General features: G+C 54.4%; 7 protein-coding genes across 7 annotated transcripts; 4 read left to right on the forward strand and 3 right to left on the reverse strand.

Moving 5' to 3' along the window:
• Positions 1-201: 201 nt before the first annotated feature.
• On the forward strand, positions 202-675 carry PHSY_007171 (transcription factor; the record flags this gene model as incomplete). Its single annotated transcript, XM_012337766.1, has 1 exon — positions 202-675. The coding sequence occupies one exon, from the start codon at positions 202-204 to the stop codon at positions 673-675; it is 474 nt and encodes a 157-aa protein (XP_012193156.1).
• Positions 676-1384: 709 nt separating this feature from the next.
• PHSY_007172 (peptidyl-arginine deiminase domain protein) lies at positions 1385-2023 on the forward strand (the record flags this gene model as incomplete). Its single annotated transcript, XM_012337767.1, has 3 exons — positions 1385-1529; positions 1616-1848; positions 1925-2023. The coding sequence occupies 3 exons, from the start codon at positions 1385-1387 to the stop codon at positions 2021-2023; spliced, it is 477 nt and encodes a 158-aa protein (XP_012193157.1).
• A 228-nt stretch (positions 2024-2251) lies between these two features.
• On the reverse strand, positions 2252-4673 carry PHSY_007173 (membrane transporter; the record flags this gene model as incomplete). Its single annotated transcript, XM_012337768.1, has 5 exons — positions 2252-2380; positions 2575-2771; positions 2856-3005; positions 3280-3557; positions 3733-4673. The coding sequence occupies 5 exons, from the start codon at positions 4671-4673 to the stop codon at positions 2252-2254; spliced, it is 1695 nt and encodes a 564-aa protein (XP_012193158.1).
• Positions 4674-4840: 167 nt separating this feature from the next.
• On the reverse strand, positions 4841-6830 carry PHSY_007174 (hypothetical protein; the record flags this gene model as incomplete). Its single annotated transcript, XM_012337769.1, has 2 exons — positions 4841-5171; positions 6784-6830. The coding sequence occupies 2 exons, from the start codon at positions 6828-6830 to the stop codon at positions 4841-4843; spliced, it is 378 nt and encodes a 125-aa protein (XP_012193159.1).
• A 79-nt stretch (positions 6831-6909) lies between these two features.
• Positions 6910-9173, forward strand: PHSY_007175 (glycoside hydrolase; the record flags this gene model as incomplete). The annotated part of the gene is made up of 2 exons (XM_012337770.1): positions 6910-8733; positions 9006-9173. The coding sequence occupies 2 exons, from the start codon at positions 6910-6912 to the stop codon at positions 9171-9173; spliced, it is 1992 nt and encodes a 663-aa protein (XP_012193160.1).
• Positions 9174-9636: 463 nt separating this feature from the next.
• Positions 9637-10227, forward strand: PHSY_007176 (hypothetical protein; the record flags this gene model as incomplete). Its single annotated transcript, XM_012337771.1, has 1 exon — positions 9637-10227. The coding sequence occupies one exon, from the start codon at positions 9637-9639 to the stop codon at positions 10225-10227; it is 591 nt and encodes a 196-aa protein (XP_012193161.1).
• A 463-nt stretch (positions 10228-10690) lies between these two features.
• Positions 10691-11677, reverse strand: PHSY_007177 (kinase pfkB; the record flags this gene model as incomplete). Its single annotated transcript, XM_012337772.1, has 1 exon — positions 10691-11677. One exon carries the CDS (start codon positions 11675-11677, stop codon positions 10691-10693), a length of 987 nt encoding a protein of 328 aa, XP_012193162.1.
• Positions 11678-11808: the final 131 nt, after the last annotated feature.

Raw genomic sequence — 11808 nt, forward strand, 5'->3', positions numbered from 1 at the left:
CCCTCAAGCGGTGATATCACCGTCCACGGCGTATACGAGGAGTAGTGAGACGCTGGCCTTGTCGTCGAAGAGCACATGCCAAAGGAGCGATCAGAAGGAAAGGTATAAAGATTCGAGAACCATCGGAAAACTACCTTCCTCTTCGTTCAACTACTTTTTCCCCTCCTCTCTCCATTCTTGGTATTCCTACTTCTCTACAAGATGTTGTTCAAGAACACCCTGTTCATTGCCACCCTCTCGGCACTGCTCCTGCTCAGCTGCGCCACACTCGTTTCTGCTGACGGCATCGGAGTTGCCGTCGTCACCGACGCTCCCGCTGCTGCACCTAAGGATGCCAAGTACGCGTGCGTGATCAAGTCCACCAGCTGCAAGTCGGACTCTCGTTTCACTAACGATATCACCTATGACCCTCATCTCAAGCTGACCACCTGTCACCACGATGGCTTCGTGCGCAACTGGTGGCATCGACTCTCGCCCTTCAGCAGCGCCAAGGGCATGTTCTCCAACACCTTCTACGTTGAGGACTGCGATCAGCACAAAGGTCTCAAGAAGAGCACCCGCCAGATCCGCGATATCCTCGACGATGGTATCAACGGTCAGACCAACTGCAACGCTTACATCCAGTGCTTCGATGTCAAGGATGTTGACGACAAGTGCTTCCCTAAGGATGAGTAGACGGGTGGACACTTACTCAGCATCTGCAGTGAAGAAATCTCCAACTTCCCCGTTATCCAATTCGTTTTGCACTCTCTGTACGTCAGCTTCCAATGGCTTGCTAAGCACGGTCGTTGGGCTTCTCAGCCGCTCTTTCATTTCGAAAGCTGTTCCACCAATTCTGCCGTGGGTTTGTGACTTGTGTCATTTAACGCATGCAAGCGTCGACAGACGTAGTGTTTGAACGCAGACAACATGTGAACCACTGACGGTAAGCATTCGACCACAGCGCTCGATGCACAAATGCAATCACAGTGAAGTTTGACCCATCGAGGTGGCGAAATTCGGGAAGAGACTTCATTCGCTGCCAGCGCAGATGAAGCAACAGCATGATTCACACTTGTTTGTCCGTCCGGACGGTCACGAAAAGGTGGGACGCTGTCCGCATTACCCAGCCCACTGCCGAGAGTCGCCAAAGAGCTCAACTGCCGAGCTTAACTGCTGAGCCCCACTCGCTGATCCTCAATGTGCCTACTCGATGGCACAGCGTGAGCGATCCGGATCCTCAGCCACACCTAGCGCCCACTCTTGTCCGTTCGACAGAGGAAGTTTCAAGGAATGCTACAAAAAGCACGCCGGACATGAAAACTTTCACCGTGTCATTAGACTCTGACCTAGCTTGCTACTTCTGACTCGACACCACCAGTAAGAACACTTGTGTCTAGAAACGATGCGCATCATCAACGGATCGATCTTTGCTGCTCTTCTGGCAGCCATCATCCTTTCAACTGTGGTTCGCGCCGGGGTCACCGTTGAAACCGTTCCCTACGTCAACACTGATGTCGGGAAACCATCTCGTCCTCTTTTCGCGTGCTGTAAGTGCCTTTCTGTCCCCACCGACCTCCTCTTTTCGCATTCTGATCACAACCACCGTTCTTCGATGTCGGGTGTCCCTTTGCAGCCGCCGAATCACGTCGTTGCATGTACGACGATGACTTTACCTCTCTACCTCTGAAAGGCAACATGCAACTCTCAACCTGCCATCACGACAGTTGGCCGAAACAGCTGGGAAGGTGGATCTTCAACAGACATCACAAGTTCATCAACAGCTTTTGGGTGTACTGCAACCACAAGGATGTGGAATGCGATACGTATGCTGCGTACCATCGGGATCGTTTGGACGTGATCGCTGCCGTAAGTACTCTGCAGAGCGGCATACGTGGAAATGGTGATGAAGACTGACATTTGAGATCTTTCTGCATGCGAACAGGACATGGACCGAGAGGTGACGGAGCAGACTCATTGCAAACCGACGTTCAGGTGCTACGAGCTGAAGGATGCTGATGAAAAGTGCTTCTCGAAGAACTGAGTCGCCTATACGTCGCAGCATTTGAGTGGTGGTCTAGAACGCAAGTCGGTGATGCACAAGACGAGTGATGCTTCTCTCATGCTGACTTCACATCGTCAATGACATTGGTACCTTACTGAAATTGAGGCTGCTGTGCGAAGAGCAACCAAGACAGCATGAATTGAGACGATACCCGTGTCTGCATGCTTCTGCCCAAACCCGTTGGAGCCCCTTAGTGCTTCACCCCTTTTACACCGCAAGACTAGGATCGCCCAGAGGCACCAGATCAGCATCGCTCGTATCTCCCGATTCCGACGGCTTCTCATCTTTCTCCGGTGCCTCTGCTGGATGGGCCATCGCCAACTTCATCTCACTCCCCTTTGGAATCCCAGCAGGCGGTTGCAAACCAACTGGTTTCGCACACCCCGCTTGAGGTGCTTCCCAGCAATCGGTCTGGAAGCCACCCAGTTGTGGGTCGAGATACTAAGTACAAAATGTGCAATCATCTCAATGTCAGCTCAGACCACTTCTGGTTGAAGCAAAGTGAGGAAATGAGTGAGATCGCTACGTACCTGTCTCAACCAGTAAGAGTCAAAATTGTCTCCCCCGATATCCCAGAACTGCTGTTGGAACCCGGATTCAGGCGTGATGGAGACGAAGGCGAAACGAACTCCTGCTGGAGGTGGTGGGATGGCAGAAGAGCATAGAGTAAAAGTGATTCCTCGGACTAGATTGGAGACTGTTGCTGGATCCGTTTTCGCTGGCAAGGCTGGAGAGCCGACATAGAGGGCAAGTCAGGACGATATCAGTAAGAGGAAAGTCTCGATTAGATGGACGAGATAAGACGACTCACTGCAGACGGCAACGTTGTTTCCAGATGCGCGTCGGACCGGATCCAGTCCAGCGACGAAAGGAGCCAAGAGCAGAAGGAGCATGGACAGCGTGCTGAACATGAACGTGGTTCTGAATCCGCACCTCATTGTGTGTTGTGGATCTATCGACGCTAGAAAGGAGGTAGGAGATCCAAAAGTTGGGATACATCAAGGACACGCACCAACTGCGCCTCTTATACGGTATCGGCAATCACCCGCTGAACCCGCCCCATCACGACTCGACCGCCCACATCCTCTCCTCGCCCAGCTAATGAAGTGCTGTGGGATCCCACCACCCTCCCCAAGACAACCCGTGCACCGTCACCCTCCCCCTTTCAACGTGTGTCACGACGCCTCTTTCATTCAAAACCTTATGCACCAAACCCACAAAACAGCTCCTTTCACCTCGCATTCCCACGGAGCTCCAACACAAGGCTTTAAACATCGTGGATCTCGGCAAGGTCAGCCGGGGGGTCAGCTCGGCGTCGTTCGCAGAATTTTGAGTGGCGAATGGCGAAAATCGACGCTCGTACAGTATCGTCGTGGAAGCCCAGTACGCAGCAGCATCAAACGCAGCGAGTGACGCATAACGACTGTACTCAACCCGCGACAAAATGCTCCGACGGCAGGACCCAGATTCAGCGGAATGCTCCACACAGCAACACATTTTGCGAACAAACTTTCTGAAACAAAGGTATCATTGATATAAACATCTAGCGCTAACAGCCTCAACGACGGCCGCGCTGTTCATCAGCACCAGCGCCCTCCTCCTGATCCACTACTTTGCCCAAAGTTCTGGGCGCAGGGCTAGCGGTTCGACTCTGGTCCCTCGAACCTGCCCTCGCCCTCGACCTGGACCTGCTTTTCGAGCTGGAACGCTGCGCAGGAAGAAAACCGTTCGGGAAAGCGCCCTTATTGTGCACAGCCTCGTTGTACTCCCGTACACGTTCCGATTCTAGTTGCTGCGAGAATTCCTTCTGCTTCTTGCTCGTCTGACCTGCCTGCAAGAAGAGACTGTCCCACGTGGAAGGGCGGACTTTTGCCTGGAGCTCATCAAGTTTTTCGTTGGTGGTGAAGGTGAGGTAGTGCTCACGGTGGCTGTCGATGGCGGCAAAGAGAGCTGCTACCAGGTATGGGATCGAGAACGAGCTGGGGAGGGATGTGATGGACGAATCGAAGTGGGCTACGGTGGCATGCACGCCTTTGATAAGCTCAACCAGTGTGGATTTCTGGCCATCAGCGTTACGACGAAGGGAGACGTTGAGACTCTTGAGAGAGCCTTTGATGTAAACGTCGTCCGAGCTGGGGGTTCCTGGCGGCGACGATGGTGCAGACGCACTTTCGAGGTGGTACTTGTTCTTGAAGAGCCCCTTCGTAGTGATCTTGGTGCACTTGCCAAAGCTTCCGTCGTGCTCCAGTTCGATGATCTCGTAGGTAGATGAAGCGACGTGCTTTCGAACGGCGAAGGGAATAGTGTCCTTTGCAGAAACGACGAGCTTGACGGGCGACGCAAAGATTTCTCCTGCGTTGCTGACCAGTTCGCCATAAAGCGAGCTGTCAAAGCTGGATTCGCGAGAGTACTCGAGCTGGATAAACTCGAACACGACGCGGCCAGCTTCATCAACAAAAAGGATGGGGTCACGCTTGCGGTCGAGGTTCTTGACGGTGAGCGAGCATGGAAGGTTTCCAGGGAATGGGGCGGTGGTGCTAGCGGCGTTGTACGAGGGGACCGTCTCGACGGTGGTGGTGCTATGGGCGTACCCGGGAAGCGGCGCACTTTCGAGATGCGTTGCGGTCATCTTGGCTGTTGGAGGTGAGCAGAAAGCGATGAGATGGTGGTTGGTGAAGAAGGATCGACTTTTGGAAGGACGTTGCAATTATATCAGCGGCAAAAGTAACCACGTTTCGGCTGCACTCGTCGACTTGGTCGAAATTCGCCGGACGATCCGAATGCACGCACACACAATCAGCAGCTCAGGCACGGCTCCTTCTCATCCGTCCACACGACCCTTGCCAAATTGTGGCTTTCTCGGCTAAAGCTCGAGCGCAAGTCCGGATCCGTGGCTTCCGACCATTCAAGTCTTGCCTTGCTACAGTGTTCAATATTCAGCTTGACCGTTGTATTCTCAGCCGGACATCCGGACTCGACGACGTTCCGGAAGGATATGAAAAGTTTTTGTCGACGTTTCCGAACCGGTCGGAGATGGTCGAAGGACACGTAAGGTCTCGTGCTTTCTCGGAGAAGGCCGATGGTCGGGAAGTCGGACACACGTTCGGGAGGTCGGACAGCTGTTGATCTGATCGGGTCGAAAATGATATATAGAGCATCGGGATAAGATGCCGATCGAGCGGCAGATGACCACGTTCCTGTCCGACTCGGCTGCGTCCTATGCTGGCAAGTCGAAACTTCTACTTTGCAGGCCTGCAAGCTGCAAGTCTTGTATATTTTTTCATCCGATTTCTAATTTTCGAACCTCTTGGATGCACGTCCGAAAAACTAAATGCAACCAAAATGAAGCCTGCGGTCGGTCTATGCAAGTGCCTTTCCCGCCGCCGCCTCGAGCGAGCCTGAGGTTAGGCAACTGTCGCGGTCCTCGAGACGCGCGCGCAACACTGAGCTCTATCCCGAACCCCAGCCCAAACCCTTGACAACACAGGAACGGAGCTGCAGCAAAAAGGAGCTCAGTCCGAGCTGTCACTTTTAGCCGCCTCGAGCGCTTCGTTGTGGACCTCTGTCGATTCGAGAGCTGTCGAGATCGTCCTTCTGGTGGAGAGCTCTTCTGTGTCTTGTACAAAGGGGACATAGTGCAAAGAATCGGCCACACGAAGGAGTTCCCAGGTCGGAGAGCAAAGGATTCGAACTACAGTACCTTGTGCCGATCCAACGAGTGGCGGACATCCATTTCAATCTCCGCTCGTCTTCGGATTTCAAGAGGCACTTGCTCGACTCTTCATCCCCCCCCTCCTTCGCGACCCTTGCAGGATACTGTATAACTTACTCTATCCAGAGCGGTGTGTAGTGTTCTGAGAGGTAGCTTAGGCGAGCCAGCCGACTCTGTTGCCGCGGCCAACTCATTCCGGACCCTCGGTTTTACACAATCCATTCTCTTCCCACTCTTTGCCGAGTCGTGTCGCCTTGTCTCTTACGCGCTTCCCCTCGGTCACTATGCCCTGGGCTGGACCATATCGTTCCATCTGCGCGCTCAAATTAGATTCGCGTTCTCGTCCGCGTCTCCTGAGCTCCGCCGACCAAGAGCAATGTTCGCACAGTGGTCATGTGCGTACAGTGGTATATCAGATCGACAGTCCCGCGAATGCATATCGTGCAGGACTGCGCCGCTCCAGCAGTGCCCTGGTACTTTCCCTGCCCTTCTTGTTCGACGCACCGCCCCTCTTCGCGTGAGGCGAGAGCAAAGACACACACAATAGGCGGTCGTCAGCTTCTGGATGCAGCAACCTGTCAAAATATCGACTGTTCTACGAACTCACTTTCCCCATGATTGTGTTTCTCTCTCTGCCTGCCCGACGCACGCCACGACTTCATATGTCCCCATTGCAGCAATTTAGGCTTTGCTGCTGCTCCGCCCACTTGCGCCCTTATGTGCCTTCGGATGCAGTCTGGTCCCACTCCATTTGCCTGTCGTGACTGCCGCTCTTTGTGACGGTCGCTCCGAGATGGACCTGTCTGCTGTGTTCAGTCTAGCCACTTGACCCTGTCTCGCTGAGCCTCATGGTGGCTCCATCTTTGCCGCCTCGTACCCTGCGAGTGCCTTCGACGTCCCCTTGATCTCACCAGCTCGCCCTTCATCTTCCTTCTTGATCCCACCCTCCCCGGTCCCACCTACTCTTTCAACATTATCTGACATAAACACGTCCTCCGGAGACATACACGACTATTTTCAACCCTACCTCTCTCTTCGCAGTATATTTCGCTCACGTTCGACCATCGTCCGCATCGGCGACTGTCTCGTGCAACTCTGGGACAGCACGCAGCCTGGACTCGACCTTGCAATCGATCTCCCTCCGCCATAATCCATGAGTCGCAAAGGCGGTGATTACCGCAGCGTTCCCGGCTCGCAGCAGCCGTCGAAGAACATGCCTTCCTACAAACAAGTCACCTATCAGCCGCCCGCTGCAAATCGTCAAGCGTCGGCGTTCGATCAAACTTCGGGATCGTTCTCCAGTGGCGATAGCGGCTCGTCTGTGCAGAAGCAACGCCTTTTGCCCACCGCCAGCTACCAGCCTCGCGTCACTCAGCAGGGTATGAGGCCCACCGTCGCCAATGCGCGCGCCAACACCTACGCATCCTCCGAGTCTGCAAGTAGCTACAAGTACGCCATGGGCGGTCCCGCTCAGCTCCTCACCAACGGTCCCGAAGATGACGACGATCTTCATGACTGGAAGAAGGAGAGCCGCTCGCACGCCATGTCGTGGCGTGGTGTCGCCAACGTCTTGACTCTGGTCTTCCTCGTCGTCGGTCTCGTCGCACTCTTTGCAGGTTATCCCATCATCTCGCACTTTGAAAAGAAGGTCCAGACCAAGAGCGGCTTCAACATCGGCGGCACCAATGGATCAGGTCAAGTTCCAGACCTTCCGCTGTTCAGCCTCGTCGACAAGGATACGCCCTCGTCGGCAATGACACGCACGTCGCCTTCCGATGGCAAATCGTACCACCTCGTCTTTTCCGACGAGTTCGAACAGGAAGGGCGTACCTTTTGGCCAGGAGATGATCCGTTCTGGGAAGCCATGGATCTGTACTACGGAGTCACCGGTGACTACGAGTACTACTCGCCGGAGGCCGTCAACACTACCGGTGGCGCACTGGTGATGACCATGACCCAGAAGCAGACGCACAACCTCAACTTCCAGTCCGGCATGGTCCAGTCTTGGAACAAGTTCTGCTTCCAGGGAGGATACATCGAGTTCTCGATGAAAATGCCGGGTGGTCCCGCCACCTCGGGCTACTGGCCGGGTCTGTGGTTGATGGGCAACTTGGGTCGTCCGGGGTACCCTGGTTCGACGGATGGCATGTGGCCCTACTCGTACGCTGGTTGTGATGCTGGTATCTTGCGCAACCAGACTTGGGTCAATGGTACTGGTCCCGAAGGCGCCATCCACTCGACAGGCACCTATTCGGTCGGTGGTCAAGTTTCGTTCCTTTCCGGTATGCGATCCCCTTCCTGCACCTGTTCCGGCGAAGACCACCCTGGACCCAACGTCAACGTCGCGCGATCGTCGCCAGAGCTCGACATCCTCGAAGCGCAGATTCAGAACCATCAAGGCGTCTCGCACGGTTACGCATCCCAGTCTTACCAGGTCGCACCCTTCGACCTGAGCTACGAGTGGATCAACACCTCCGCTGCCGTCAAGATCTGGGATCCCGACGTCACTGTCATCAACTCGTACAAAGGAAATGTCTACCAGGAAGCCGTCTCCTCCCTCACTCAGATCCCCGATACCGGCTACGTCGACAGCAGCAACCAGTACCTCACATACGGCGTTGAATACCACCCGGACTGGAACGAAAACGGCGGTGGATCGGTCACCTGGTACGTCGACGGCAAACCTTCTTGGTCCATCAACGGAAAATCCATGCCCGCGAATCCGCCCATGGACATCGGTATCCGCACCATCTCGGTCGAGCCTATGTCGATCATCATGAACTTGGGCATGTCGCCGACGTTCCAGCGTGTCAACTTCGGAGCTGGAGGCGTCGAGTTCCCGGCAAAGATGTCGGTCGACTACGTCAGGGTCTACCAGCTGGATGGACAAGATGACAAGATCTCGTGCGACCCACCTGACCACCCTACTGCTCAGTACATCGCTGATCACATGGAGCTTTACACGAACAACAATCTGGTAAGTTGGCATTGTTTTCTTGCACGTATGTTTGGCGATCCTTCATGTGCTGACTTTGCTCCTTTTCTATTCTTCCTTGATACAACAGACGGTGTATCCCTACAAGTGGCCTAAGAACAAGCTCACTGGTTGCTGAGGAGGTGACGTCGATGATCGGGTTAGGCGAAGGTCGAAAGATGGTGTAGAGACCTTTTCGGTGTCATGGATTCTTGCTTTGCTTTTGTATTTGTACTTTCTGGAAATGGTTTCTCGTCACTGTATTGGTATGCAAGGTTCTGTCCATTCCGCCAAGGCCAAAGCGATCAGAGAAGGCCATGACTAAGCTGCGCCTTCCGCAGACCAAGCTGAGCTTTCCGCCTCTGGAAGAGGCCGCAAACCTTGACTTTGAGAAATGTCGCAGTGCGCTACGCCGAAGTTTAAAGCCGAGGTACGACGGATGATGGACTGCGGTAATGCGTTACTGGCGTCGCCCCTTGTGACGCTCAGATGTCACGCAAAGTTGCACGAAGTTGGAGCAAGACACAACGTGCGGAATTTGGGTTCAGCTCAGCCAGGGGTGCGGGAGGTTCTAGCTCGACGTTATCTCGATATCTCGGGTGTATAAGTAGTGCTCCTTCGACTGTCCTCCTCCGTTCTCACCGTATCCATCATCCGCTACATTGTACTGTTTCAGATATAGGAACTCACCCCTACCTTCTCGGTGTAACATACCTGCGTCGCACGTCACATTCGTCTCACTATAAGACCCTGCTCCGCAGATCCATACCACGCGCGACGTTGCGTCTTTGTGCTCAACGCCACTCCTTGAGCCTCGTCGGTCTCTCTCCGCAACTTTCAGCGCCTTGTTTCGCGTGGCGGATTCACACATCCGCTGCGTCCATCAGCGTCACGCTGCTTTGAACCATGTCGTCCATCGTGACTATCAAAGATGGTTGGAACATGACTATTGTCAACAACGGCTCCTTTAGTGACAATTCTCGCAACTTCTGTTCCATTAATGTCGCTGGTTCCTCCAGTCATGGCTGCAACCTCACTATCACCAGCAACGCCGGCAGGTCGGGCAGCTTCACAACTATCGTTCAGACAAGCGGCGGCTGGATCTGCGACAGCAGACGCAATAACCCGGTCCAGCTCCCGAGACTGGAGAACGGAGGCCAGGGAGCCGAGCAAACAAAGTCCTTCCTTACTACCTACCACAATGTGCCTCAGCACCGCCTCAAGGCTTTCGAAGCTACCGCTGCGAACATCCCCTATTTTTGGTCAGTCGAACACGGTGTGTACACCCTGGTCGGAAAAACTTGCAATGTGCGGGTCAATTGGTTCGTTCCCGAAAAGTACTTCACGGTCGTCATGGGCCGTGCTTTTGGCCTGATGGGATTTGAGGTGTTCGACCCTCCTGCGAACGCGCGTGCGGGACTTTTCGACGAGATCGAGTGTGTGCGCAAACAGATGAGGAAGGGTGTCGTCTACCCTATCGATGACGAGAACATTTGAGTCATTCTGCAGTGGTCAACCCATCACGGCCTTGCCGCTTCCACTCCATCGTCTCCTTCACGCTTTCATCACCTTCTCCAAAGGCTCCTCAAAGGCACGACAAGCTTTGTGATCATAAAACCCTCCTACTGTTTCCAACGTTCCAGCGATGCAGTCTGTTCTGCTTCGCAACGTAGAACGTGCACTCTGAATTTGCGCGCCTAACGTCATTTCATCACATGCGACCAAAGTGCTGCGCTCGTCTACAGTCATCATCATGAAATGTATTACAGACGTCCTACTTGTTGAAGCGTCACCGAACGTGAGAGGAATATGTGTGGGAAGTGTGGGGGTATGTTGAGCACCCTAGATGCGATTTTGATAGCGAAAGCACGAACAAAGACTGTGTAAAGGAACAGGACTAGACTTGCTATGTTGAATTGCGAGCTGAAACAAGAACTGAACGATCCAGGTAATGTCTGATCTAGAGAACGTTCTCCTTGGGGAACTTGAGGATGGGACCGACCTGACCGATGCACATACCACCGAGCTTGTGACCGACATCGATCGCCTCCTCGATGCTCTTACCCAGCACGAGGGCGCCGACGACACCGCCAGCGAAAGCATCACCGGCACCGTTGGTGTCGACGATATCGGCGGGGTTGATCTTGGGGGTCTCGTGGACCTTTTGCTCCTTGTCACCACGCTTGGCGACGATGGTAGGCTGGGCGCCCTGGGTGATGATGACAACACGCTTCTGAGCCTTTGTAGTGGCGGCGTCAAAGTCGGCAATAGCCTGAGCGATGGTCTTGAGGTCCTTGGATTCGATCTTGTGAGCCTCACCCCAGGCTTCGGCCTCGGATTCGTTGCCGAAAATGACATCGGCGTAAGGGACGACCTGGTCGACCTGCGAGGTGAAGAACTGCGGGATGAAGGGAGCAGAGAGGTTCATGGTGAACGAAACGTCGCGGGACTTGGCCTCCTCGGCAAGAACGAGCGCGGACTCGACACCGTGTGTGAGGAAGAAGCCTCCGAGGTAGAAGATCTTGGCGTTCTTGATGGCCTGCTGAGCCTCGGATGTCTCGAGGTGGGACTTGGTGAACTTTTCGGCGGCACCGAGGTTGGTGCAGAGTGAACGGTTGTGGCCGGTGATGACGACGGCGCAAGATCCAGTGGGCTGGTCATCGGAGAACTGGTAGATGGACTTGAGGCCTTCCTTGTCGTTGGCTGCCTGGAGCTGCTTGGCGAGATCGTCCTTGCCTACACAACCGAGGTAGGCGGTGGAGTTTGCAGGGAGGACGTACTGAGCGCAACGGGCAGCGTTCTGAGCGGCACCTCCGGCGACGTAGGTGACGTCGTAGTTGTCAACGATGTCCTTGTAGATGGCGAGCTGCTTCTCGTCGGCGAGGACGGCGTCGTTGGGCTTGAGACCGTACTTTTCGAGCATAGCTTCTCCGTTGCGGATCTGCATGTCGAGAAGGGGGTTGCCTAAGGCAACGAGTTCGAAGTTTCCGCCTGCCATATTGATCAATTCGTTTGTGTGAGCGAGTATGAGGATGATGGAGTTCCAGTGACAAAGTCTCCAATGGCTTGCTGAACGAA

The sequence above is a fragment of the Pseudozyma hubeiensis genome, assembly GCF_000403515.1.
Source record: "Pseudozyma hubeiensis SY62 DNA, scaffold: PHS68, whole genome shotgun sequence".
In the NCBI taxonomy this organism is placed as follows: domain Eukaryota; kingdom Fungi; phylum Basidiomycota; class Ustilaginomycetes; order Ustilaginales; family Ustilaginaceae; genus Pseudozyma; species Pseudozyma hubeiensis.